Source organism: Dendropsophus ebraccatus, chromosome 4 (assembly GCF_027789765.1).
Source record: "Dendropsophus ebraccatus isolate aDenEbr1 chromosome 4, aDenEbr1.pat, whole genome shotgun sequence".
Taxonomy (NCBI): domain Eukaryota; kingdom Metazoa; phylum Chordata; class Amphibia; order Anura; family Hylidae; genus Dendropsophus; species Dendropsophus ebraccatus.
In genome coordinates this window covers 159,930,066-159,957,458 of record NC_091457.1, presented here as the reverse complement: position 1 = coordinate 159,957,458, position 27,393 = coordinate 159,930,066, and the positions used below count along the sequence as shown (strand labels likewise).

At 44.7% G+C, this 27,393-nt stretch overlaps 1 protein-coding gene across 1 annotated transcript; it reads left to right on the top strand.

Annotated features, from left to right (window-relative positions):
- The first annotated feature begins 312 nt into the window (after nucleotides 1-312).
- LOC138789367 (flavin-containing monooxygenase 3-like) lies at nucleotides 313-27,393 on the top strand. Its single transcript, XM_069967979.1, has 11 exons — nucleotides 313-448; nucleotides 1,163-1,321; nucleotides 1,459-2,136; nucleotides 16,837-16,976; nucleotides 17,718-17,906; nucleotides 22,380-22,542; nucleotides 22,645-22,790; nucleotides 23,671-23,867; nucleotides 25,235-25,590; nucleotides 25,676-25,748; nucleotides 26,784-27,393. Exons 1-11 carry the CDS (start codon nucleotides 313-315, stop codon nucleotides 27,127-27,129), a joined length of 2,583 nt encoding a protein of 860 aa, XP_069824080.1. The 3' UTR covers nucleotides 27,130-27,393.

The following is a 27,393-nucleotide window of genomic DNA, read 5'->3' as shown; positions in this document are numbered from 1 at the left end:
TCTCCTTTCTCAAAAATAAAGTGCATAACAGTAAGGGTACAGGTATCGATATAAATACATATAAAAAGGGCGCCAATCCCGCCCCTAATTAGCATATTGGTAAGTAAAAATGGACATAATAGTGCAAACAATAAAATCAATATACATAGCATATATTTTGTAGGCATAATAGTAAATATGGATTGAAATAATGTAAATATATGTATTTCAAAGAGTCCATGAACATGACAGGTGATTGCCGAGATAGTGTCAGAAATCCGGTGGTACGGGGTAGCCGGCAAGATGCAATGCAGTTCGCTGGAGTGTTAGGTCATGTGTTACTCGTTGGCCAATGACGGGCCGGGGGTGTGTAAGGTGGTGTCCAATCGGAATAGCCGAATAACGGAAAGGATAACACCGGAGAACGTCGCCCGCAGAGAGAACGAACCGGTGGGTAAGCTAGCTGGAGGTAGATGTCTTCTAGAGTTGTGTCAAAGGGCTCGTGGTGTCTTTAGATATCAAAGAGAGCCGAGCGCTGTTAAGTCAGGTTCTCCGGTCACGTGACTGGCCTGGACCAATGAAACGTGGGGGTGTGTTTGCCGTGGTCCAATCAGGTTAATGTAAACAAAGAGCCGGCATCTCATCTGGAGGAGGTCTCTCGGTGCATGTAAGGATGGAAACAACGTTTCACTCAAGTTGGATGACCAAAAATAAATGAATACTGTTAGTTTGTTACAAGAGAGAGCATGGTATAGTGGTTGATAGCTAGATTTGTATAGAGAATAAAATATATGACATAAAAAAATATACATATAAAATATATAATATTATAAAGAAATGTGATATAGTGTCAATTATATGATAAATACAGTGTTATAAATACATGAATGAATAGTGGATAGTATAACTTATCTCTCCATCTCTGAACCCACTCTATCTCTCTTTTACTATCTCCCAAAAGTTCATAAGGACCCTCTACATCCACCAGGTAGACCAATAATATCAGGTATCAACTCCTTAACATCAAAATTATCTAAATATGTTGACTCCTTTTTACAAAAACATGTCACCAATCTACCATCCTATACACGAGATTCCACCCACTTTATTGACCGTATCACCAAGGCCAGTTGGAATGAAAACTGTTTATTCCTTACCATGGACATCTCATCCTTATATACAGTTATTGATCATGATCTAGGAACAAAAGCAGTATCTACCTTCATCACTCAGGACAACACTATGCCTCCTGAACAAGCCACATTCATCCTTGATGCCATACAGTTCATATTAAAACACAATATCTTCCATTTCGATGGGAAAATTTACAATCAAGAACGGGGTACCGCGATGGGAAGTACTTTCGCACCGAGCTTTGCTAATCTCTTCGTTGGGAACTTTGAAGATGAGGTAATTTATAGACACCCACTTTTTTCACACTGCACCCTGTACTGTCGATACATCGATGGGATGATACAGAGGAGCAGCTCAAGAACTTCATCACAGACCTCAATATGAACAACTGGGGGCTCGAGTTTACTTACAACATCTATAAGAACAATGCAGAATTTTTAGATATCCTAGTTTTTGATGAAGAAGGTAAAATTATGACAAAAACATACTTCAAATCTGTAGACAGCAACAGCTACCTTCACTTTGACAGTGCTCACTATAAAAAATGGTTGACCAACATTCCTTACGGCCAATTCCGCCGGATTCGTAGGAACTGCACAAAAAATAGTGACTTCAAATCCCAAAGCAGTGTAATAGCTAAAAGATTCACCTCCAAAGGCTACCCCGCCTCTCTTATAAGAAATTCATACAAAAAAGCTGGATCATTCAGTCAGGAACAATACTTACTTCCCAAAACCCATAAAAAACAGTTGAAGGAGAACCCTGACTTCGCCTGTAATTTCATCACTACATATACAGCAGACCACAAGACTATCAGATCTATCTTAAACAAACATTGGGACATCCTTGGCCATGACCCTTTTCTCAAAGACATCATCCCCAAGAAACCACAGATAACCTTCAGAAGGGCTCGTGCTCTAAAGAACATTTTAGCCCCCAGTAAATTAAAACCGGTTACCCATTCCAGCAATATCACCCCCCTACCAAAGATCCTCGGAAGCTTCAAATGTGGTAACAACAGATGTAAATGTTGTAATAATATTCTCAACAAAACTCGCTCTTTCAAATCAACGATAACAGGTGAAGAGTTCCAAATTAAATCCTATCTCAACTGCAGCTCTTCTTTTATTATCTACCTTCTACAGTGTTCATGCGGCATCCAGTACATAGGCCGCACCACACAGCCGTTACGTTGCAGAATTAACAATCATCGTTGCAACGTAGAAAAAGGTTACGAATTGTACAGTGTCTCTAGGCATGCCCTTGTCTGCAACCATAGTAAATTTTCTTCCTTTACCGTTCTCCCTATAGAACAGATTCCAACAGGCGGTCAAAGATTTCAAAGCTTGCGCAAAAGAGAAAATTTTTGGATTTACAAACTAAAAACGTTGGTCCCACAAGGTTTGAATGAATACATCGAGAACGTACATAACTAACTTCACTTACACATCTCCCTGTAGATATTCATTTACAAAGTCATTCCACATGTAAATACATATATCTTCATATATACATATATACATATATAGATAAGTTATACTATCCACTATTCATTCATGTATTTATAACACTGTATTTATCATATAATTGACACTATATCACATTTCTTTATAATATTATATATTTTATATGTATATTTTTTTATGTCATATATTTTATTCTCTATACGAATCTAGCTATCAACCACTATACCATGCTCTCTCTTGTAACAAACTAACAGTATTCATTTATTTTTGGTCATCCAACTTGAGTGAAACGTTGTTTCCATCCTTACATGCACCGAGAGACCTCCTCCAGATGAGATGCCGGCTCTTTGTTTACATTAACCTGATTGGACCACGGCAAACACACCCCCACGTTTCATTGGTCCAGGCCAGTCACGTGACCGGAGAACCTGACTTAACAGCGCTCGGCTCTCTTTGATATCTAAAGACACCACGAGCCCTTTGACACAACTCTAGAAGACATCTACCTCCAGCTAGCTTACCCACCGGTTCGTTCTCTCTGCGGGCGACGTTCTCTGGTGTTATCCTTTCCGTTATTCGGCTATTCCGATTGGACACCACCTTACACACCCCCGGCCCGTCATTGGCCAACGAGTAACACATGACCTAACACTCCAGCGAACTGCATTGCATCTTGCCGGCTACCCCGTACCACCGGCTTTCTGACACTATCTCGGCAATCACCTGTCATGTTCATGGACTCTTTGAAATACATATATTTACATTATTTCAATCCATATTTACTATTATGCCTACAAAATATATGCTATGTATATTGATTTTATTGTTTGCACTATTATGTCCATTTTTACTTACCAATATGCTAATTAGGGGCGGGATTGGCGCCCTTTTTATATGTATTTATATCGATACCTGTACCCTTACTGTTATGCACTTTATTTTTGAGAAAGGAGACCTAATAGTTTCCGAAACGCGTCATAATTGTGCTTTTAAGAATAAATTATTCATCTTATTACATCCGGCTATCTTTGGATACTTTTGGCAGCGCTGATACCACATACCCCCGCGTTTTATTTAATTTTTTTATTTATTTACCCATACTTGTTCTTACGGGCCCCTCTTCTTGGGAGTAACCCGTCTTGGGTATCATCAGCTTTAGCAGCCATTATCCTAGCCACTACATACCTCGGACCTTCCACAGGACCTGGTACCGCTAGTACCCCCACGGACAGTGAGGGGTGATACGCATAAAGCCCAAGGGGCAATAAGGTGAGCGACCTTCCACTTCTCATTTTTATCCTACATATTTGTCAGTATTACACGAGGCGCAGGGCCTCTTTTTTTCCCTTTTTCCTTTTATTCCATATATAATACAGCGACATCTAGTGGCAAAACTTTATCACTACTTTCATCACCACTTCTATACACCTGAAGGGTGTAACACCACACATCTGTTGTCTGTTTTCTCTGGGCTAGCTAATTGGACTCCCTCTGTATGCAGAAAGTCTCAGCTTACTATGGAATAAAAATGGACTGTGACAATTTGCTCACTTGAGGTCTCGGTGAACACGTATTAGCAGGGCCGCTTCTGCCATGAGGACTTTGCCTCAGGCGGCAGAATCTCAGGTCCCTAAGGGGGTTGCAAATGGGCCCTGCCATTTTAGTGAAGTCAGTCTAACAGGGTTGACCAACTCATTGTTTCTGTCCCTGCACCTGGTCTAAACTCTGCGGTGGGGCGGCACTGTGTCTATGTGGCTTCCTCTCCCTGTCAAACTCACCCATGTGCTGAGCCACTCTGCCCTCTCCTCACGGCCGGTCCGGTCTCCTCAGGCTCTGGTCTAATGACTTTGGTAAGTGATAGGGTCAGGAAGGTCACAGTGACTGACCTGCGAGACAGAAAGAGCTGATTCCCTCTGCAGTGCTGGACACATTTGACACCCTGGGGCTCCCATGAACCATTCACTTTTTAAGGTCAGCAGCAGAAAAACTAGAACGGGCCCTGCTTATTAGCTAATGTCATCCTTCTCCATCTCTGTTTCATGCTTCAAGCTATTGGTGAGAGCACAAGCTGTGAATTTAGCAATTCAGTTCGTCTTTCAATTAACCAGTTACATAAAATTCCAGTAGAGTCAACCTTTAACCCCTTAGCGGTGCAGCCAATTTGAGGAAAGGTTAATTTTTTTAAAGGTTTTCTCTTTGTTCTCTGTACATTGGTACTCCCTGGGAGGTGCCCAGTACTCACTCCTTTTCAAAGTGATTACCCAGGATTAAATAACATCCACACACACACACACACACACAGCTACTTCCTTGTAAAAACAGTGATGCCTGTTTTTGGGTTGTGTGTGAATCACTGGTTATATAAACTGCTCAAAAAAATAAAGGGAACACTTAAACAACACAATAAAACTCCAAGTGAATCAAACTTCTGTGAAATCAAACTGTCCACTTAGGAAGCAACACTGATTGACAATCAATTTCACATGCATACACACTCAATAAAGTGGGGTTCTGCAGGTGGGGACAACAGACCACTTCTCAGTACCTATGCTTTCTATCTGATGTTTTGGTCACTTTTGAATGTTGGTGATGCTTTCACAGTCATGGTAGCATTAGACGAACTCTGCAACCCACACAAGTGGCTCAGGTAGTGCAGCTCATCCAGGATGGCACATCAATGCAAACTGTGGCATGAAATTTTGCTGTGTCTGGCAGCATAGTGTTCAGAGGCTGGAGGCGCTACGAGAAGATAGGCCAGTACACCAGGATATGTAGAGGAGATCGTAGGAGGGCAACAACCCAGCAGCAGGACCACTACCTCTGCCTTTGTGCAAGGAGCAAACGTAAAAACAAGAAGTGGCTTGAAACAGCCGTACCCGAGTGATAACCAGCGCTGCCCAACACAGTATTCAGGAGTAGAGTGCAAATAAAAATGTAAAAGTTTATTGCATGCTGCACATATTACGCGTTTCAAGAGTACTAGGCTCTCTTCATCAGATTAAGTGCAAGGAGGAACAGGAGGAGCACTGCCAGTGTCCTGCAAAATGACCTCCAGCGGGCCACAAATGTGCATGTGTCTGCACAAACGGTTAGAAACCGACTCCATAAGGATGGTATGAGGGCTGACGTCCACAGATGGGGGTTGTGCTCACAGTACAACACTATGCAGGACGCTTTGCATTTGCCAGAGAACACCAGGATTGGCAAACTTGCCACTGGCGCCCTGTGCTCTTTACAGGAGAGAGCAGGTTCACACTGAGCACCTGTAACAGACGTGATAGAGTCTGGAGATGTGGAGGAGATTGATCTGCTGCCTGCAACATCCTTCAGCATGAGCGGTTTGACAGTGGGTCAGTAATGGTGTGGGGTGGCATCTCTTTGGGGGGCTATACAGCCCTCAATGTGCTCACCAGAGGTAGCCTGACTGCCATTATGTACAAAGATGAGATCCTTGTGAAACCATATGCTGGTGTGTGGTGTCCCACCACAGGTTTTGTTGTGTTTGCACCCCATGCCACTATTGTCTGTATGTATTTCTTATGCACAGCTGAAGTCAATGGGTTAATTATTTATGTCATGTGTTCATCTTCTGATCTATCACAGGTGCTCTTTCTATCTTTCCTATCCTCTTCTCTTACACAAACTTTGCCCTGTAGGAGGAGTTAGCTCTGTGAGGGAGAAAGTACAGGGAGTTAGTTGTTGGAGGTCCGAGGGGACAGATACAGGAGAGACTAGCTCTGAGAGAGATTTCTTCTAAATCATTTACCAAGGCAGTTATGCAGTGCTAAGTCCAAAGTAGGGGAGAGAAGACACTTAGATCACCCTAACCCACGCCAGGAACCTCTCGAAAAATGCAGGACGATCTCCTAAGAGTAAGAGGACAAAGCTACCAAAGTACAAAGCTACGTATCCTTCTGTGCAGTGCAAGACAACCGGGTAATCTTGTAAGTCTGAGACACCCAGATAGCCAACAACTGGGGCTCGTGCCATCTACCTAGGATAGGTTCTAAGATACTAGGCGGCAGAAGGCGGTCAGATTTAGTCTAAACTTGAGTACGAGTATCACTTATCTACCTCTATATACACACTACAGTTCCGGCAGAGTACTACTCTACTCTATTACTACTATTGTCATTAACCAAGTTTATCAAGATTTGCACTGTTTTGTGTGTACTGTTCTGTTCAGTGAACTGTTAAATTTTTTTTTACGAAACGCACAAGACTCTGCTTCCTCTGTTTGCACCTGCACCCATACACATACCACCATCTACCTTGACTTATTTTTACCCTCTCTGTAAGTGGCGGTACCAACATCCCGGGTGGATCAACTACCCCTCCAGGTTGCTGTGACAAGAGCCCAAGGGACCCGCAACAAGGAAGTGTAGTCACACACTTCGTCAGTCTTATTCTGATTCCTGTATAGAGAGGACACCAGCCAGAACGGTCCCTACAGCAGTCAAGTTGGGCCCTGGCTTATGCCTGGATTCTTGTTAGAGGACGAGTCCAGTGTAGTCTAGTCTGGAGCCAAGGTAGTAGACAGACACACATGGGAAGCACAGACACCCGTCTCATGAAAGTAGCACTTCTACACACAATGCAGTGCTAAACGCTCACAGAGACAACAAAGTAAGGGATCATCCCAGCCCATGCCGTGAACATACTGTATCTAAAGGTGCAGGACAGTATTCTGAAGCAAGAGTAACTGATCCAGATAGAGCAAACTTGCTAGAAGCCTACGTACTCTATCTCGCAGCGCGGGTGCAACCAGAAAATTCTGACCAATCAGCTCAACTCAGATAACAAGTTCTGGGGCTTGTGTCACCCTAGGAAGACGGGTTACCTAACACTGTAGGGCAATAGGTGGTGCAAAGACAGAAGTCAAAATACGGGTACAAACAATCTCTTTATTCTCAAGTATTCTACTTCTCCTATCTCTAAAAGTTCAGGCAGAGCACATTACTACGTGGGTTGGGACTCTCGTGATATCCTCCTATCCACTTCTCTAAACTTACTCTACTTCTCAGCACGCAACTAAGCCAGCACGGCTATGCTACCTCTTAAGCTCTCAGCACAAATCTTGTCAGGCAAGTCCAAGCTTTATTGTTAAGTCACAAGTCTACTGTATACTACTTTATCAAGTATTCCTAAAGTAAAGAACAGTTTATTTATGGTAACAGGACTTAAACACCGACACATCACCACATCAGCAGTTCCTGCAAGATAAAGGCATTGAAGCTATGGAGTGGCCGCCCATTCCCCTGACCTGAATACGATTGAGCACATCTGGGACATCATGTCTCCTCCATTCACCAACCTCATGTCGCACCACAGACTGTCCAGGAGTTGGCAGCTGCTTTAGTCCAGGTCCGGGAGGAGATCCCTCAGGAGACCATCGGCCACCTGATCAGGAGCATGCCCGGGCCTTGTAGGGAGGTCATAAAGCCACCTCATCAGGAGCATGCCCGGGCCTTGTAGGGAGGTCATACAGACACCTCATCATGAGTATGCCCGGGCCCTGTAGGGAGGTCATACAGCCACCTCATCAGGAGCATGCCCGGGCCTTGTAGGGAGGATTATACACCTCTTCAGGAGCATGCCCGGGCCTTGTAGGAAGGTCATACCTACAGCTCATCAGGAACATGCCCTGGCCTTGTAGGGAGGTAACACAGACACCTCATCAGGAGCATGCCCGGGCCTTGTAGGGAGGTCATATAGACACCTCATCAGCATCATGCCCGGGCCTTGTAGGGAGGTCATACAGACACCTCATCAGGAGCATTCCCAGGCATTGTAGGGAGGTCATACAGACACCTCATCAGGAGCAGTGGCGGCCTTTGGCACCAAGCACCCCAAGCGATCGCTTGGGGCCCCCAACATCCAGGGGGGCCCCCAAGCCCCGCTCTTTTGCTCAAGACCGCTGGACAGGGCCGCTGCCCCGCTCACTGCTGCCATCTGAACTGTAACTATGAGCACTCGTAATGAGTGCTCATAGTTTCATGCAGCAGCACTGACAGGGCGGGAGACATTGGCTCCCTTCCTGTCAGTCACTCTTGTGGCCGCAGGAAGGGTTTTCCCTGTGGTCACAAGTGGCAGCTTTGTCCTTGTGGTGTCGGTGCTGCAGTGACATCACTGGAACATCAGCGCCAGGACAAGGGGAGTGCGGCCTCTTGTGATCGCAGGGAAAACCCTTCCTGCGGCCACAAGAGTGAAGAGGAGACGCCCGGACCCAGGTGAGTATAAGTGTTTGTTTTATTGTGTTATATACTATATGGGAGGCAGAGCACACAGGGGTCTGTTTAACTGGGGGAGCACACATCGGGGGTCTATATAAATGGGGGGAGCACACATGGGGGCTATATAACAGGAGGAGCACACAGGGGGGCTATAGACTACTGGGGCTTCACAGAGGGGTCTATATACTACTGGGGGCAGCACACAGGGGGTTTATATACTACTTGGGGCAGCAGAATGGGGTCTATATACAACTTGGAGATAACACAGGAGGTCTATATCCAAGTGGGGGAGCACACAGGGGGGGCTATATACTACTGGGGGAGCACACAGGGGTCTATATACTACTGGTGGGGCACACAGGGGGTCTATATACTACTGGGGGAACATACAGGGGGTATATATACTACTTGTGAGGCACAGAGGTGGTCTATATATAACTGGGGGAGCACACAGGGGTATGTATACTACTGGGGCAGCACACAAGGGGTCTATATAATACTGGTGGGGCACACAGGGGGTCTATATACTACTGGGGGAACCACACAGGGGGTTTATATACTACTGGAGGAGCACACAGGGGTCTATATCCAAGTGGGGGAGCACACAGGAAGTCTATATGCAAGTGAGGGAGCACACAGGGGGGCTAAATACCCCTGAGGGAGCGCACAGGGGGCCTATATACTAGTGGGGGAACACACAGGGGGTATATACAACTGGGGGCAGCACACAGGGGGTCTATATACAACTGGGGCAGCACACAGGAGGTCTATATACTTCTGGGGGAGCACATGGGGGGCTATATATAACTGGGGGAACACACAGGGGTCTATATACTACTGGAGGAAGCAAACAAGGGTATATACTACTGGGGGCAGGACACAAGGGGTATATACTATTGGGGGCAGCACACAAGGAGTATATATTACTGGCGGTAGCGCACAAGGGGTATATACTACTGGGGGCAGGACACAAGGGGTATATACTATTGGGGGCAGCACACAAGGAGTATATATTACTGGCGGTAGCGCACAAGGGGTATATACTACTGGGGGCAACACACAGCGGTCTATTGTTTTGGAACGCGTGTCGAGGGGGGGGGGCCCAGACATAACTTCGCTTGGGGCCCCAGAAATGCCAAGACCGCCCCTGATCAGGAGCATGCCTGGGACTTGTAGGTCATACATACACCTCATCAGGAGCATGTCCAGGCCTTGTAGGGAGGTCATACACCTCATCAGGAGCATGTCCGGGCCTTGTAGGGAGGTCATACACCTCATCAGGAGCATGTCCGGGACTTGTAGAGAGGTCATATAGCCACCTCATCAGGAGCATGCCCGGGCCTTGTAGGGAGGTCATACAGACACCTCATCAGGAGCATGCCTGGGCCTTGTAGGGAGGTCATACAGAAACCTCATCAGGAGCATGTCCGGGCCTTGTAGGGAGGTCATACACCTCATCAGGAGCATGCCCGGGCCTTGTAGGGAGGTCATATAGCCACCTCATCAGGAGCATGCCCGGGCCTTGTAGGGAGGTCATATAGCCACCTCATCAGGAGCATGCCCGGGCCTTGTAGGGAGGTCATACACCTCATCAGGAGCATGTCCGGGCCTTGTAGGGAGGTCATATAGTCACCTCATCAGGAGCATGCCCGGGCCTTGTAGGGAGGTCATACACCTCATCAGGAGCATGCCCGGGCCTTGTAGGGAGGTCATACAGACACGTGGAGGCCACACACAATAGTCAGCCTCATTTTTACTTGTTTTAAGGACATTATATCTGAGTTGGAATAGCCGGGAGTGTTTTTCTACTTTAATTTTGCGTTTGAATCCAAATCCAGGCCTCCATTGGGTAATACATGTGATTTCCATTGATGATATTTGTGGGATTTTGTTCTCAGTAGATTCAGCTTTGTACAGAACAAAGTATCACTGACAAGATTTCATTCTTTCACATCTAGGATGTGATATTTGAGGGTTCCCTTTATTTTTTTTGAGCAGTGTATAAGTGTCAGGACCAGGGTTTGTGCAGCCCTGCAGTTCCTGATGCAACCATTGGTGGCAGCAGAGAGAGACACCATGTCACCACTGCTGCCACTCAATGTAAAAAATATATATACAGTGTGTGTAAGTATATATATATATATATATATATATATAGTAAGGCAGCAGCTGTGAAGGTCTTTAATGGTGTATATATTCTAGCTAGGTTCTTTAGATGCGCGTTACCAGCTGATCCGGGACAGTTCTTACTGGGAGTAGTCGGTGATGGGTGGATGACTACTCCAGGCCACAGTTTGTCCAGCCTATATATAGCCAGCTGGATGGTAGTTGTGGCTGCTACACAAGGAAAAGTGTTGGTCTGCTGAGCTGCACACAGAAGGTACCTGTGTCTCCTGCAAGGTTTTTTTTTTTTTTGCTATACTGCCAGTGAGGGAACTGCTCAGATGAGCAGGTTTTTATTTTACTGTTTGGTATTTTTTACCTGTTTCCATTGCACCTCCACTGCTGCCAATAAAACTACGGATGTCACCGCATATATATATACATATATATATATATATATATATATATATATATATATATATATATATATATATAATCTTGATCACGCATTTTCTTAAAAAAATGTATATAAAATATTTTACCCCTTCAGGGTCTGTTCACACGTATAATCTCGCTGTGAGTTTTGCAGCGAGATCAGCTACGAGTCAAGGTCCTGGTAGGTCCCAGTACTACATACTTGTAGCGATCTGAAAGACCGCTGCGAATATGTAATGCAGCCGCCCCCTTAACCCCTTCTTCTCCTGCTCCACTGTCTGTAAATGCATTACCTCTGCTTGCTGCACGGGATCCCGGCGTCCTGCTCTCCCGCCCAGCTGCAGCCACTGATTGGCTGGGCAGGAGAGCAGGATGCCGGAACCCGTGCAGGTAATGTATATACAGACAGCTGAGCGGGAGCAGAAGGGGTTAAGGGGGTTGCTGCATTACATACTCGCAGCGGTCTTTCAGACAGCTGCGAGTATGTAGTACTGGGACCTGCCAGGATCTTGACTCGTAGCCGATCTCTCTGCAAAACTCGCAGCGAGTTTTCAGCTGCGAGTCTGTACGTGTGAACAGACCCTCAGGCTATGTTCAGATAGCATCGTTTTATGAAAAGAATGGCCATTGCTATCAATCTACACAATGGACATTCTTTACATAATGCAATGATTTGCACTGAAGTTGATGCAAACAACGTCCGTTGTTTCAAGCAACGTATTGAACAACAGCCGTTGTAATAATGATCGTGTCAATTATGTCTGCCCGCTATCCATAGACTTCAATGCAGCTTTCATTTAAAACAATGGCCTTTGTTTATACATTGTGGTAACATAGCTTTAAACTGTTGCATTATAACCTTTATATCATCCATCATTAGGGGTTTTATTTTGTTTACCTCCAGGTCATTAATAACCTTTATCTTTGTCTTCTGTATTTATGATTTACTTAAAATTATCTTTGACTTTTTACAAATAAATCGGGAGTAGTCGCATGACTAATACTTAATCAGATAATCCATCTGCGACTGGTAATAAGGGCTAGAGATGAGCGAACCGGCCGAGGTTCGGGTTCGTGTGAACCTGAACTCTCGGCTTCTGATTCCCGCTGTCTGCCCGCTCCGTGGAGAGGGTGGATACAACCTGCGGACCGCCTGGGAAACTGGGATACAGCCATAGCCATAGGCTGTATCCCAGTCTTCCAGGCGGTCCTCCGGCTGTATCCACCCTCTCCACGGAGCGGGCAGACAGCGGGAATCAGAAGCCGAGAGTTCAGGTTCACACGAACCCGAACCTCGGCCGGTTCGCTCATCTCTAATAAGGGCCAGTTCACACGGAGCAAAAGAGGCAGAATCAGCGAGGAAAGTGTCCATGTTTTCCAGGCAGTCCTTGTGCTGCCTCCACCTTCTCCAGACGTGGGGCGTTAAATGCTGAGAGATCAGAGTGTTGCGGGAACTTCATTAAAGTGGTACTCCGGGCTAGGGGGCTTTTCTGGCTATGGCCGGGGAGGACATGGATGAGACCAACAACGCCCACTTACCTCCTAGGTCTCAGCGTCAAGTCCCGGATCGCGCTGCTTCAGTCCGCGCTGCCATCCTCCTCCTCCCCGGCCATAGCCAGAAAAGCCCAGCTAGCCCGAAGTACCACTTTAAAATGTGTCTGGCTTTGGTAACTTCTCTGAACCTGAGGTCTCGGCATTTAACTCCTCACATCTGGAGAAGAGAACTGCGTGGAAACATGGATACAGCCTATGGCCTTTGTCTGTATTTTGGTTTTCCAGGACTCCCTAGGGTGGCATCCAACTCATGACGAGCATCTAGATTCGGGAACGTTGTCAGACCCGGATACATTTGTGAAGTTTGGGCAACACTATTGTTCAGTCAAGTGTCCGTCTTCGGCAACTTCTCTGAACCCGAGCTCTCAGCATTTAACGTCCCACGTCTGGAGATGGTGGAGGAAGCCCAAGGACTCCCTAGGGTGGCATCCAACTCTGAGAATTTGCCGGACCCGGGCACTTCCGTGAAGTTTGCTCAACGCTACTTAAGAGAAGACCAGCATCTCATACTCTAGACCTGGTTGAGACCTGTCCAGTACAGAAAAATGTGCCATTAAAGAATGTGATAAAGCGCCTCGCCTAGAATACGGCCTCGGCAGCTGTTGCTACTGTCATTGCTGTTCTGACCTTGCACACTTGTTTGGATCTGAAGTTTCTGACAGTGCAGATCTCTGGAACCCTGCAGCGGATAGAAAAAGGAGCGCACAATTGGAATCTGTGCCGCAGCGGGCATCAGGTCATATGAGAAGCCTCATATATGGGTCGAAGTGCTACAGTCGCTTTAAGGCTATGTTCACACATTCAGTAGTATTTCCATCAGGTTTTTTTTTTGTCAGTGTTTTTTTTTCCAATTAAAATCAAAAGTGGAACGGACAGGGTTAAATTATAATGGAGAGATGTGCCCGGCTTCTGTATTTTTAACCCACTCCTGGTTTTGGTTGAAAAAACTGACAGATATACTGTGTGTGAACACAGTATTAAGATTTAAAGATTTGAATACATTTCCTGTTTGAGATTTGTTGTTCTTGTAGATCGGTCAACCTTGGAGCCATTACATTAATTATTCAGCTTAATTCTAATCTCTTTGTGTTGGTGTCTATTTAGATGGTCTCTATTTAGATGGTGTAATGTAACACCTATCCCACACCAACCAACCTGTTCTTACTCAACAAGTTTTTTTTCTTTTTTTTTTCCCTATATATTCTTGATGTCTCGGGTTTCATTCACTTAAATAACCATTGTACATCGCTAAAAAATTTATGTTGTCTTGTAACTCTGTTTCAGCCTCTTAGGAGTAATAGGCTGACAGGACGGGTTCTGGGAAACCATAAGAAGGCGGAAAAGAGGAAGATTTTTTTTTAATTTGATTCAACTATGTGAGTATATACTGTAATAAGAGATAGATAGATAGAATAATAGAGAGAGAGATCATTTATATAACGTTATCCTGTATAATTAGAGCTTATTACATGCTGTTCTCTCAGTATCACAATGTAAGCAGTTTTCAGCTGATTTACTATTAGAATGGTCACTGACTTGCCGGGAATGGGGAGAAAAGTGGTCTCTTGGTTCATGGCTGCCTTCTCCCTTCCCTGCTGGGCTTTGATAGATCGCTTCCTATTTGTGTACATGGAGACCTATCAGCCAAGCCCAGTGGGATGGGAGAAGCCGCTGGTTCAGGCAGGATGAAGCTGATGACCGTTTCTTTTTAAACTCTATAGGCACAAAGTGATTATCGACTGTAATTGTCCGATTATCAACGGTTCCTGCCGATAATCCCATGGTTTGATAGGTAGTGTTGAAAGGCAATGATCAGCCATCATGCACAAAGTCTCCAACAGGCTGAAATAAAACAATAACAATAGCAGCGGACTACCGCTCTCTTTTATGGCCACCCCAACGATCTAAAGATCATCCGGGCGGCCCTTCCTGCAGCTCCTTTACTGGCACCCACTACGAACGGGGAGCAAGTGAGCAGTATGGGGCAGTATGGCTTGATCAATTCATACACAAAATTCTGATGTGTTTTTTATTTAGCCTAGCGGCACTAGTATCAGCCATAGGTGTGATGTGCAGCACTCTGTTTCTTCCCTGAGCCACATTTTGTTTCTCTCTTTTCTCCGTGTATTGCACTCCTCCTGGTGAGACCCACATGACCGCAATTAGCAGGAGACACCTGAGTGCACATGGTTTTAATCCCTCCTGTTTTTTTCCCATTCTGTTTGCTGCAGCTATGGTGAGCGCAATACCTTATCCAGACTTGTGCTGCTTGGGGGCGACCTTCTCCGCCGGCGGTGCTGGCCGGGTTCTGGTGTGGTGTTTTTGGGTCTGGTCCTGTGGCATGGGGGTCGCAGGGCCGTCCCATGGCCCCCGTTCCCTGGCTGTGCACGCCTGCGGGGTTGGTGGCCGCTGACTGGCACGGTGTGGACTTAGTGTAGGGACCCATGTGTATCAGATACCGGCACGAGGTACATGGGGCAGTATGGCTTGATCAATTCATACACAAAATTCTGATGTGTTTTTTATTTAGCCAAGCGGCACTAGTATCAGCCATAGGTGTGATGTGCAGCACTCTGTTTCTTCCCTGGGGAGCAAGTGAGCGCTGACCTGGATGGAAGGGCTAAGGAGCTGAGGTCATCCCATACTCCTCATGGCTCCTGGTCTATAGTCACTCCTCTCCGCCACCCACATGACTAGTTACCACTGATTTGCATACAGAGCGGAGAGGAATAAAACTACATTTTCAGGGAGAGGATATGATAAGAAATACTGCAGCATTCTTCACAACCTCATTATTGTAACTCTGAACCCTAAATCCTCATGATTGGTTCACTATAAAATAAGGGCTCATGCGGGTCTCTAGGTGGAAAAATGCAAGTGTTATGGCCTTTTAAACACAAGGAGGAAAAAACGAAAACGCAAAAACAAAAATTGGCTCCATCCTAAAGAGGTTAAAAAATAAATATGATAAAAGTTCAAATCATATAGTTTGAATTTAATAAAACATTAAGTACTTTTAAAAATGATTCAAAAGTATTATCTACACCAAAATGGTTAAAAAAAAAAAAGTAAGGCTGGGTTCACTGGATTTTTTCTTTTTCACTGATCTCCCTGAGCTCAGTGATTGCTGTTTTGTTGGTCTACTTTTCATTTCCCTCATTAGCCAGAATCCTGCTCCACACTGATGAGGGGCAATACTCCGAAACAGCTGTCTGTGGATAGATGCCTGGCGTTGCTAATCCCTTGTCATGTCACAATACTCAAAACTGAGTGGGACTTAAGGGGTTGCATATCAGGGTGGTTTGGTGATCTCCCCCCTGGCAACAGACTTTCCTTCCCTGGAGGGATATCTGGCTATTCCTGTGTTTTAAGACTCACAACTGAGGCTCCACGGACCCCTTTTTTGCATATTTAAAATTAGAGGGGGCAATGTATCAGTGGAGACTCTTGAGTGAGCTCTTCATTGGATTTTTTTTTCACTGATCTCCCTGAGCCCAGTGATTTGCTGTGTTTTGTAAGGCTGGGTTCACACTTTGTTTTTGTTTTTGCAAAAAACAGATGTACGCAAAAAAGACGCGTTTTGATCCTTTTTTTTATAATGGAAGTCAATAGAAAAACGGATGTACACAAATGCACCTGTTTTTCCATTTGTCTTCATCTGTTTATTTGTTAGAACAGATGGAAAAAACGTAGTGTGAACCCAGCCTAATAGGTTGTAAAGCCATATTCACAAAACACTCCCTAACTAATGGGTCATCAGACACGATGGCTAATAGCTTGCTTAGTTTCCCAGAATTTTTAGCCCTTTTTGGCACAGACAGTGTTGCACCATGGGTCACATGCATCCTCTTTCTTGTTTACAGAAATGTTCAGCTGTAAACAAAAGTCTTGGAAACAACTTGTAGACTTCTAACTTATTTTCTCTGTCATAGACAGAACCATGGTGAGAACAGTCGCTATCATTGGAGCTGGGATCAGCGGCTTGGTTTCCATTAAGGCGTGTCTAGAGGAAGGTCTTGAGCCGACTTGCTTTGAAAGAAGTAAAGATATTGGAGGCCTCTGGAGATTCACGGTGAGTGCATTACAGCTCTGCTTATACTTACTGTGGTAAAGGGACTGCCCGTCAATGAATAATACATTCCTTATAACAGGCAAAACTAGGTTTAAATAAGCACAATGTAGTTATGATCATATGGATTAAAGGGGTAGTCCACTCAAACATAACTTTTGATATGTTGCTGCCCATGTTCAGACTAACAATTCCTTCCATACTTTTTATTATCTATTCAGTCTCCTTCCTCCAGTTCTTAGCTGCTGCTTTCTGATGAAAACACAAAAATCTCTGTGTGAGCTTTTCTCTCTATCTTCCCCTCCTTCCCCCTCCCTTCTGAGACAGCTGATATAAACAAGTCCCTGGCAGGCTTTAACTGCAACATTGTAGCTTCTTTGTAATGCTGGGAGGAATAATCTGAGGTCAAGTTTCTGGTGAACTCCCTGTGGTTATCCCTCGTAGCGTTACAAAGAAGCTACAATGTTGCAGATAAAGCCTTGCAGGAACTCTGTTTACATCTCCGTCTCAGAAGGGAGGGGGAAGGAGGGGAAGACAGATAAAAGCTCACACACAGATTTTGTGTTTTCATCAGAAAGCAGCAGCTAAGAACTGGAGGAAGGAGACTGAATAGATAATAACAAGTATAGAAGGAATTGTTAGTCTTACCATGGACAGCAACATATCAATAGTTATCTTTGAGCGGAATACTCCTTTAAATATAACTATAGGCTATATAACTAAAGTAAGAATGAACTATTTCAGGACGTAGTAGAAGAGGGAAGAGCCAGTATCTACAGGTCCTTGGTCACCAATCTTTCCAAAGAAATCATGTGTTTTAGTGACTTCCCAATGCCGGAGGATTTTCCGAACTACCTACCTCATCATAAATACTTTGAGTACATCAGGCTGTATGCCGAACATTTCAAACTAATAAAATACGTCAAATTTCAGGTAAGAAATATTTAGCTTTTATGTGTAATACTAAGAACTGAGGCGTGAGGTAAAATCAAAGAAATATGTGAGTCCAAGGCCAAACCAAAGTTATTTACTAGTATTAAGGGCTTAAAGAATTTCAATAGGGAATATTCACTACAAGGTTTATAGAAAAGACTGAAGGCTTCCAACCTATGGTGGTATCCATGTTTTCCCGGACTCCCTAGGGCTGCATCCAGCTTCATCAGCCACCGGTAATCAAATGCTGAACGATCCAGCTCAAACATGCTCGAGTCCCAATCATCCTTAGATATGATGTACAGTGGTGCCTTGGATTAGGAGCATAATCCGTTCCGGGACCGCGCTTGTAATCCAAATCCACTCTTAGGGTACAAACCCACACACCGTATACACAGCAGATACGCAACAAATACGCAGCAAATACGCAGCAGATTTGTTGGTACAGATTTGATGCTGTGTTCAGTTATTTAGATATAATCTGCTGCGTATTTGCTGCGTGTTTGCTGCGTATTTGCTGCGTATCGCAGCAGTAAATACGCTGCTTATACGGTGTGTGGGTTTATACCCTTAAACCAAAGCAAATTTTCCCATAAAAAAAAAACAATAATATGCAGACAATTGGTTCCACACCCCAAATATAATTTATTCTAAATAACATGTAAAACCGATGAAACAAACATTCAGAAACAGCAGAATATGTGATATTATAAGTTACTGTACAGTAGTGGAGAGGATGGGAAACACAAGGGCGGACAGAGACTGCAGGGAGCATGAAGGAAGGAGCAGGACAGATGTGGGCACATACATGCAGTACTCTCTGTCCGGGGAGAGAGGGGTTACAGCTATGAAGAGATTACCCCCACAGTCCTGTCCCCTGATGTAAGCCCCAGCCTGAAGTGGATGATTTGGAAGGTGAGGGAGACTTCCTGGGTCAGAGTACAGGGCTGTAGACCCCACTATGCAGACCATGCCCCTCCTCCACTCCTCCTCCCACCCAGTACAGGGAGCTCTTACACCAAAGCAATGCTCTTATCAGGGGCGGATTAACTTTACCATAGGCCCCGGGCTGTTCACCAAGCTTGGGGGCCCCCCAACAAAATACAAAAATTAAAAACAATATATATGAAAGTACAGAATGAATTAGCAAGAGAGCAAAGATCACCCTTAAGCAGAATTGGAGTACAACTCCTATCATGGAAGTTGCTGTCAGCAAATGATGGGGAAGTAGTCCAGAATTAACAGTCCGATGTGCTGTTTGTTATAAACTTCACCAAACAAACAGCACATCGGACTGTTTTAGTTCTGTGCGCTGATACTACTGTGCACAGTCCATCCTGAATTAGCTGATTTTGGACTACTTCCCCATCATTTGCTGACAGCAACCTCCATGATAGGAGTTGTACTCCAATGCTGTACTCCTGCCTGCAATTACCTGACCCCCCCCCCCACACACACACACACACACACACTTCCCCACCTGACCCTCATCCCCCCACAAACACACAACCTCAACAGACCCCCTCCATACAAGCATACAACACCACCTGACACCCCCCCCCCACACACACACCTCCACCCCCCCACCACCACCACCACCAAACACACACACGTACGTTACCTCACTTGAGCATGATTGCCCTGAGGTGATGAAGTGCTGCGGGGCAGGAGCTTGCAGGGAGACTTCCAGGAGTGAGGCTGGGCTGGGCAGGAGCTTGGCGCCGCGGCGCACGGGTGACATCACTGACGCTGTGCCCTCAGGTACCGCTCACTGTATGTTGTGGGTCAGGCCAGGGGTCAGAGGCCACAGCTGCTGCCAATCTGGCGGTGGGGAGGGGGGGGGGGGAGTGCGGACTCCAGGGACAGCGCGCCACAGCAGCACATCACTCAGGGGCCTGCTGGGCCCCGAAAGTGATGTGCTGTTGTGTAACCTCATGCACAGTAATAATGTGGGCGGCATGGGCCCCCCCAGAGCCCTGGGCCCCGGGCGGCCGCCCAGACCGCCCCCATTATAATCCGCCACTGGCTCCTATACCAAGTCACAATTTTGAAAAACTGTGAGCTCTTAAACCAATGTAAACCAAATTACCAATTAAAAAATAATATCTGACTGTGAGCACTGACACATGGTACTTTCACCGATCACAGTTTGGAGGTGCCGCTCACACTCGCCCACAGCAAATGGTGCCAGGAGCCCTGCCGTGTCATCCAGTGGATAGGCCATCAGTGGTCAATTCTTTGAGAAATTCATCCATAAAATTTTGTGGGAGATTTATCAAACATGGTGTAAAGTGAAACAGGCCCTGTTGCCCCTAGCAACCAATCAGATTCCACCTTTCATTTTCCAAAGAGTCTGTGAGGAATGAAAGGTGGAATCTGATTGGTTGCTAGGGGCAACTGAGCCAGTCTCACTTTACACCATGTTTGATAAATCTCCCCCTTAATGCTTAGCATTTTGACCACTAGAGTGCGGTGTATTTGTGTGTTGAGTCTTTTTCCCCTGTATTCGAAAAGAGGCGGCAGCCTATATCTGGGGTGTGTGGACCGTCTTGGGTCTCATTTATGCTCAGCTTTTAACCTTAGTAGAAGGTGAGCATAGGATATGAGCTAGACCAACAGCTTGAATTTGCACTTCATATGCTATAGAAGGGTGTATAACTTGATGGCAGCTTGTTTGGTGTGCTTAGGGGCCTTTTACATGAGATGATTATTGTACAAAAAAATCATCAAATCGTTCAAATTTAAGCGATAATCTGGTTAAAATCATTTGTACTTCACATTTTTTGAGCTGACCTCAAAGTTCCTGTTAATCGTCCTCAAATCTCTCAGTGTAAACGCTCATGGTTCACAGTATATGACTATGTTCACACTATGTAAAATAACGGCCGTTGTCCGTGCCGCAAAACTACGGCCGTTGTTCTGAGGTTCCCTATAATGACTGCAATGTAACTACGGCCGTTGAATTCACACTACGTATCAGATAACGGCCCCGTGAAAAATTACCATGTCAATTATTCCCGGGCCGGTAATGCTGCAACAACGGCCGTGGATTTAAATGCGGCCGCGAACGTAAAACTTATATCTGCCGAATTAAACTTTATTTTGATGTAAAAAAAAAATTCTGAGTGGTTTCTCGGGCTGGGCGCAGTATTTAAAGTAAATGACCTGTTTCTTCCCATTCATAAACATGCTAGGAATCAAAATTAAACAACGGCCGTACAATCGTAATTCTACGGTTGTAGTTTTGGTCGCAAAAGTCCGGCCGGTGAAAACAACCATTATTTTACATAGTGTGAACATAGCCTATAGATAAGAAAGCAATTACGAATGATTGCATTAACAACTTCATAGGGATTCATCTTCTCGTCTTAATGCCTATTGTTTAAAAGGAAAAAAATCCTCGCTTACCGTTCGCTAAATAAGCGAGTAAGCGATTTATCTGTGCGTGTAAAAGGAACCTTGGTACTTTCATAACCAGTTGTGATTGGGATCTGACAGCAAAGGGGTGCGCTCATCTAAGTCACGTGTACATGAATGACAGAAGGCTTGATGCATGGATCCCCTGTCCATGTACTTGATATATGGTCTTCCACTGACAGGGTGTTTCTCTCCTGATAAAAGTGATAGCTCATCATTAGAGATGAGCGAATTTACAGTAGGAACAAAGCAAATCCAGTCCTGGGAAAAGTTTTCCAGGACTGGATTTATCTCTTCCCAGCATCTGGGGAGGAGCGGTAGGAAACGGATCTGACTTCAAAGCTCGCAGCCTGATGAGCAGAATGCAGATAGGAAAGAAGCAATTTGCTTTGTTCCTCTACACCTCCCTATTTACCGAGACCCATGTGATCCTTAGAATGAAGAGACCTGAGCGAGTTCCGTGCACAAGCCCTATTTCATTAGGTGGTTATCCATGGTTACTGGATCTGCATACCGATGGGGAAAGCTTTACCATCACTTTTTTTCCTGTTTTTTCCTCTGTGGCTTTTTATTAGTTATATTTAGAGATGAGCGAACCTCGAGCATTCTCAAGTTGATCCGAACTTTCGGCATTTGATTAGCGGTGGCTGCTGAAGTTGGATAAAGCCCTAAGGCTATGTGGATAACATGGATATAGTCATTGGCTGTATCCATGTTTTCCAGACAACCTTAGAGCTTTATCCAAGTTCAGCAGCCCCCGCTAATCAAATACCGAACGATCGGGTTCGAATCGACTCGAACCCGAACCCGGTGCGCTCATCTCTAGTTATTACTCTAACATGATGCCATGAAGGGTGGCCTCCTGAATGCGAAAAAAGACCTTCTTTTCACCAGAACGTTGAGTCCGTGTCTGATAACACTGAGGAAATCTAGACATCAGACTCCTGGTCCAGACAGAATGCGCCAGGGAAGCCGCTGCTTCTATCACTTTTTCTTTGTGCTGATGTGACATTCGCTCACTTGTACTCTTTATCTTTGATGGTGTCTTGGATACAGACGGACGTTTGCAGAGTAGAGAAGCATCCAGACTTCCCTATCACCGGCCAGTGGCTAGTAACTACTGAAAATAATGGAGAAAAAATTACAGCCATATTTGATGCCATCATGGTTTGTACTGGTCAACACGTCCAGCCTGTACTGTCCCAGAATACCCTCCCAGGTAACTACTATTAAGCAATATTATATTTTTTTCTGGATCCTATATTCTATTTTTTGTGACTCTTGTACAATCTCAATTTTTTTTTTTTTTTTTTTCTATGAGGTATTGTTAAAACATTTAGAGGTCAAGTAATACATTGTCGTCAATACAAGAAACCAATTGGGTTTGATGGGAAACGAATATTAATAATTGGAATGGGGAACACCGGAGTGGACATCGCTACTGAATTATGTACAAGAGCCTCCCAGGTAGATGCTGACACTACTTTTGTGTCCACTTAAAAAAACGGATCCGTTTTGATCCATTTTTTTTTTTTTTTTTTTACAATGGAAGTCAATGGAAAAACGGATTAAAATGGATGCACTCTAATGCATCTGTTTTTTCCATCCGTTTTCATCCGTTTTTTTGCAAAAAAAACATGAAAAAAACGGATTGCAAAAACAGTGTGAACCTAGCCTTACAGGCCTAATTTAAGACCAGCAGAAGAAAAAGCCAGTCTTGATAAATCCCCCCCCCCCCCATGTTATTTTTTAGTTGTTCACACATAGGGGGACATTTATTAAGTCCGGCGTTTTTTGCGCCTGACTTAAAAATGTCCCCTCAACTCTGACACTACGGAGATTTATGTAGAGGCGCACTGCCTTTACAAAAATCCTGTGCGCACCAGTGTGTGCGCAAGGAAACCTACGCCAGCTCAGAGCTGGCTTAGGTTTATTCTTAACGAAAAGTGATGAATGAAGCGGACCCAGAGTTGTTTTGGCTGTGCACCAGCTTGGCTCTATGCACCGGGGGCAGGCCCGCCACCCCCCAGTTGGACCATATCCCCCTCCCCTCTGTCACGCAGCTCCATTAGAATCAATTATATTCTGATATTCTATGTGGGACAGCCAGATGGGACAACAATCAGCAGATGATCAGCTCTTTGGCTCATCATTGTCACACATATTATTGCTCAAGGCCCTAAGAGGAGCAGCCGATAAAGCTCTCAGAGAGCTCTTAGTACCTAACAAGAAAAGTTCACCTTGCCAAATTCACGTCTTCAAACAACGAATGCTTTTTCATGGTTGAGCAAAGCTTCATGTGTTGACTAGCTTCTACTTTTCATAGTCCGTTCTTCGTTGCCTGCAGGTATATCTGAGCTCCAGACAAGGTGTATGGGTCCTTCAAAGACTTGGAGAAGGAGGACTACCTTTTGATTTGGGATTTTTACGTCGTTACTCCAACTGGATCCAAAGTATGGTGCCACCAGCTGTATCTCGATGGATGATAAAGACGTACATGAACAATCAGTTCAACCACGACTTGTACAACATACAACCCCAGGGGTAAATGAAACAATGTTATAATGTCCTAAATTATTATAGAGATCACTTTTAATCTTTTAATGTCTACTGTTTCAAAATAGAATTTCATCTACTAATGTCTACTAGCATTACACAAGTCCAAAGCTCAGGGTAGAGGGGTAAATTATAGGACATGAAGATGTAGTATACCGAAACGTGATACATAGAGATTATACATGAGTCATATAGATGCTCAGATAGTAAAGATGAGGGAAATTTTCAAACGTGTGGTTGAGCGAGTTTGCCAAACTGTGAGGCAAAATTCAATGTTTCTCTGACCCAAACCTTAAATTACCCAAACTAAAACAGCTAAAGCAATGAAGGCGTTTAACTGTTTTTGTGCAATTTACATCTATCATCTCATCTATATTTACCTTACCATGCTCCCTCGGAGTCCTCCTCAGCCTCAAATTCCAATCAGCCAATCACTGGCTGAGATGGGGCAGCGCCAGTGAGTGGGCTGTCACTTATCTCGAGTGACAGCTCGCTCTGCCAATCACTGAGCAGACTGGAGACACCAGAGACCTAGTGGAAAACACTGGGAGAGCAAGGACAGACAAGCATACTTTTTTTTTTTTTATGTACGGCCGTTATCTTTACAATTTTAAAACTTTTTGCAAAGTTTGGAAGATTCAATTAGTTCCTTTCTAACAGATTATGTTGACCCCTTTCATCGCTGCACTGTTAATTAATGTCACTGCAGCCTATGCTCGATGCTGCAGCGATGTTAATTAACGCTCTAGGATGACACAGGCGCAAGAGCTGCACCTGTGTCATCAGCGGCGAGTCTCGGCTATCAGTGATAGCCGGGGACCTGCCGCAACTCTCAGCACCGGAGCCTTGCTCCGTTGCTGAGTTAACCTTATAGACACTGTGGTCAGCAAAACCGCAGCATCTATAGGGATTGAGATAGAGAATTCTCCCTCTACAGAGGGAGAATTCTCTCTCTGGTGTCCTTTGGGGCTCTGCGAAGTGATTGCAGAGCCCCGATGGTAGCCATGGAAACCGGAAGCCTCAGGCGCGTGCCCATGAGCTGTCCCCTCCCCTCTCTCCCCTGCCGCTGTTGCAAGATAGTAACAGTGGCAGGGGACAGAGAAGAGGGGCAGACATAGGGGACATGTATTTGTTAAAATACGTTGGTCCTTTTAGCTACAACAGTATTTACCATCACACCAACAAAGGCGACAAGACAAAAACCATGCACACAGGACTATTGTAGAAACGCTACAAATATTACTGCTCTACAAACATGTAATTTGGTTTATTAGATATCTGAATGTTGTCTTTTATGTTATCACAGTCTCTTGTCGTTAAAAAAATTCTTATGATATTTTCTAATCAAATCCTAGATCTGCATGGAAAGAACCTTTGGTGAATGAGGAGCTTCCAAGCCGTATAATGTCGGGTTCTATTATAATGAAGCCTCACGTGACGCGGTTCACCGAGACATCGGCCCATTTTGAAGACTGTTCTGTTGTGGACAATCTTGACGTTGTTGTTCTGGCCACAGGTTACGACTACAGTTTCCCTTTTCTGGATGAATCTATTGTTAAAAAAGATGAAAACAAAGGATCATTTTACAAAAAGATAATCCCATTGGGGATCGAAAAACCCACCATGGCTTTCATTGCCTTTGTTCTTCCAATTGGGCCAACTATGGTGGTTGCTGAACTTCAGGCACGATGGGCCGCTAGAGTTTTCAAGGGTAAGTAAACCATCTATAAATGAGAATTTCATAATCAAGAAAGGAAGTCATTCTGTACTTGAAGTAATTTTCCTCCAATTTTCAGGATCCCACAAACTTCCAGACCCTGAAGGAATGAAGAAGGAAATGCTAAAGGATGAACGGCTCAGGAAGAAATGGTAAATTAAAAAATACAAGTTCCTGTAAAGTATACTGCCATGAAGAAAAAAAATTTGACATATTAAGTTTTTATCTCTCAGTGGATGAGTGTTCAGACCCCGAACGATCAGTAGGATGAGCGGAAGATGACCACGCTGCCTCTCAGACTTGGAATAGGGCTGAGAACTAGAGTTTGATTTTCTCCTGGTATTTACGCTTTAATGCCCCATACACATGTCTGTGGCCATTTTTACAGTCAGGAAACACTGATCAGGAAGCCTTTCAGGAGGCTTCAAGAAAGTCAGTAATTTCTGACTAAAAAATGGAAAGAAACAAAAAAAAAAAACCTACTTACCTGCTGCACAGCTCTCAAGCTCTTCTTCCTTCTTGCTCTGTTCATGTGCTGGAGAACTGGGGAGAGAGCGGCCTCTTGTAGTCAGAGGTATAATACTACCTAATGCCAGAAGAGTGGTTGATCAGGCGGGTATCCAGTCTGGCTACCAGTGCATCCAATTCTGGACAAATTCCAGATACACATCCATAGACGTCAAGACTTCCAGAGGCTCCCATAGGGTTCTATAAAGTATCTATGCTGGAATTCCTGTGAATTCCAGCATAGATACCCCATACTCTGGTTTACCAGCTTAAATGGCTGTGTAAACCAGAATAACATGACTTGCTCCTGCTGGTGTAATGACCTGTATCTAATCTTACCTTTTTCCTGGCTCTTCTCTTCCCGTTGCTGGAGGAATCGTGTTTCGCATGCTGGGCAGCAAATATTAAAATTTCACAGAGCAAAATATTTGTGTATGAAGATGGTAAATAATTACAGTACTGTCATTGTGGTTTGTGCTACAGAGGCATGCAACCAGCTGTCCTTGCTGAGCCCTGATTCCAAATCTCCCATCTGAACACAAGCGTAAGAAAAAGATTGGGAAGAGGGGCTCACTGCCGGAAATTGCACACATGAATACAAGTCTAGTTATATTTCCGATGTGATGGTGAGAAAACCATTCATAATTAATTCATTATATCACTTTCATTTTTACTGTAAGGTTTGCCACAGCCCACAATAACTTTCGGCGCACGGATTATATCACGTACATGGATGATCTGGCCTCGGATACAGGAGTGAAGCTAAACATATGGAAGATGTTCCTGACAGACCCACGTTTGGCATGGAAAGTTGTTTTTGGACCCTGCAATCCTTATCAGTTCCGTCTGACTGGTCCCGGAAAATGGGAGGGAGCCCGAGAAGCAATTTTTACCCAATGGGATCGAATCAAAAAGCCTCTAAATACAAGGAGGCTGAAACAAAATCCTAAATCTGATCTGATATCCTTTATACCCTGGATTGTTTGCCTTGGGATTTTGCTTCTAGCTGTTACCCTAAGTGCTTGAGATGTAAAAACAAAAAATTGCTTTTATCTACTGCTAGATGGGGAAACGGTCACTAAATGTAGCCTAGTACTGAGACCCCCACAGATCAGGAGAAGTGTGCCGTAATGCCTTTCACCCACCAGCTTGTAGTTGTCCAACGGCTCCATGAAAAGTCTATGGGAAATGACCGACAGCGGAGAGTGCAATGGGCTACTGTGTGCATCCTCCTGAACGGTTAAGTAAGATGTAGTAAGTAGAGATGAGCGAACCTGGAGCATGCTCAAG

Bases quoted from the DNA above. Each gene is read 5' to 3' on its own strand.
- LOC138789367 (XM_069967979.1), top strand. From the start codon at position 313: ATGTGTTACTCGTTGGCCAATGACGGGCCGGGGGTGTGTAAGGTGGTG. The intron at 2,137-16,836 runs GTAAATGTTGTA...TCTCTGTCATAG, and splicing joins CAAATGTGGTAACAACAGAT to ACAGAACCATGGTGAGAACA. The intron at 25,591-25,675 runs GTAAGTAAACCA...TCCAATTTTCAG, and splicing joins GGCCGCTAGAGTTTTCAAGG to GATCCCACAAACTTCCAGAC.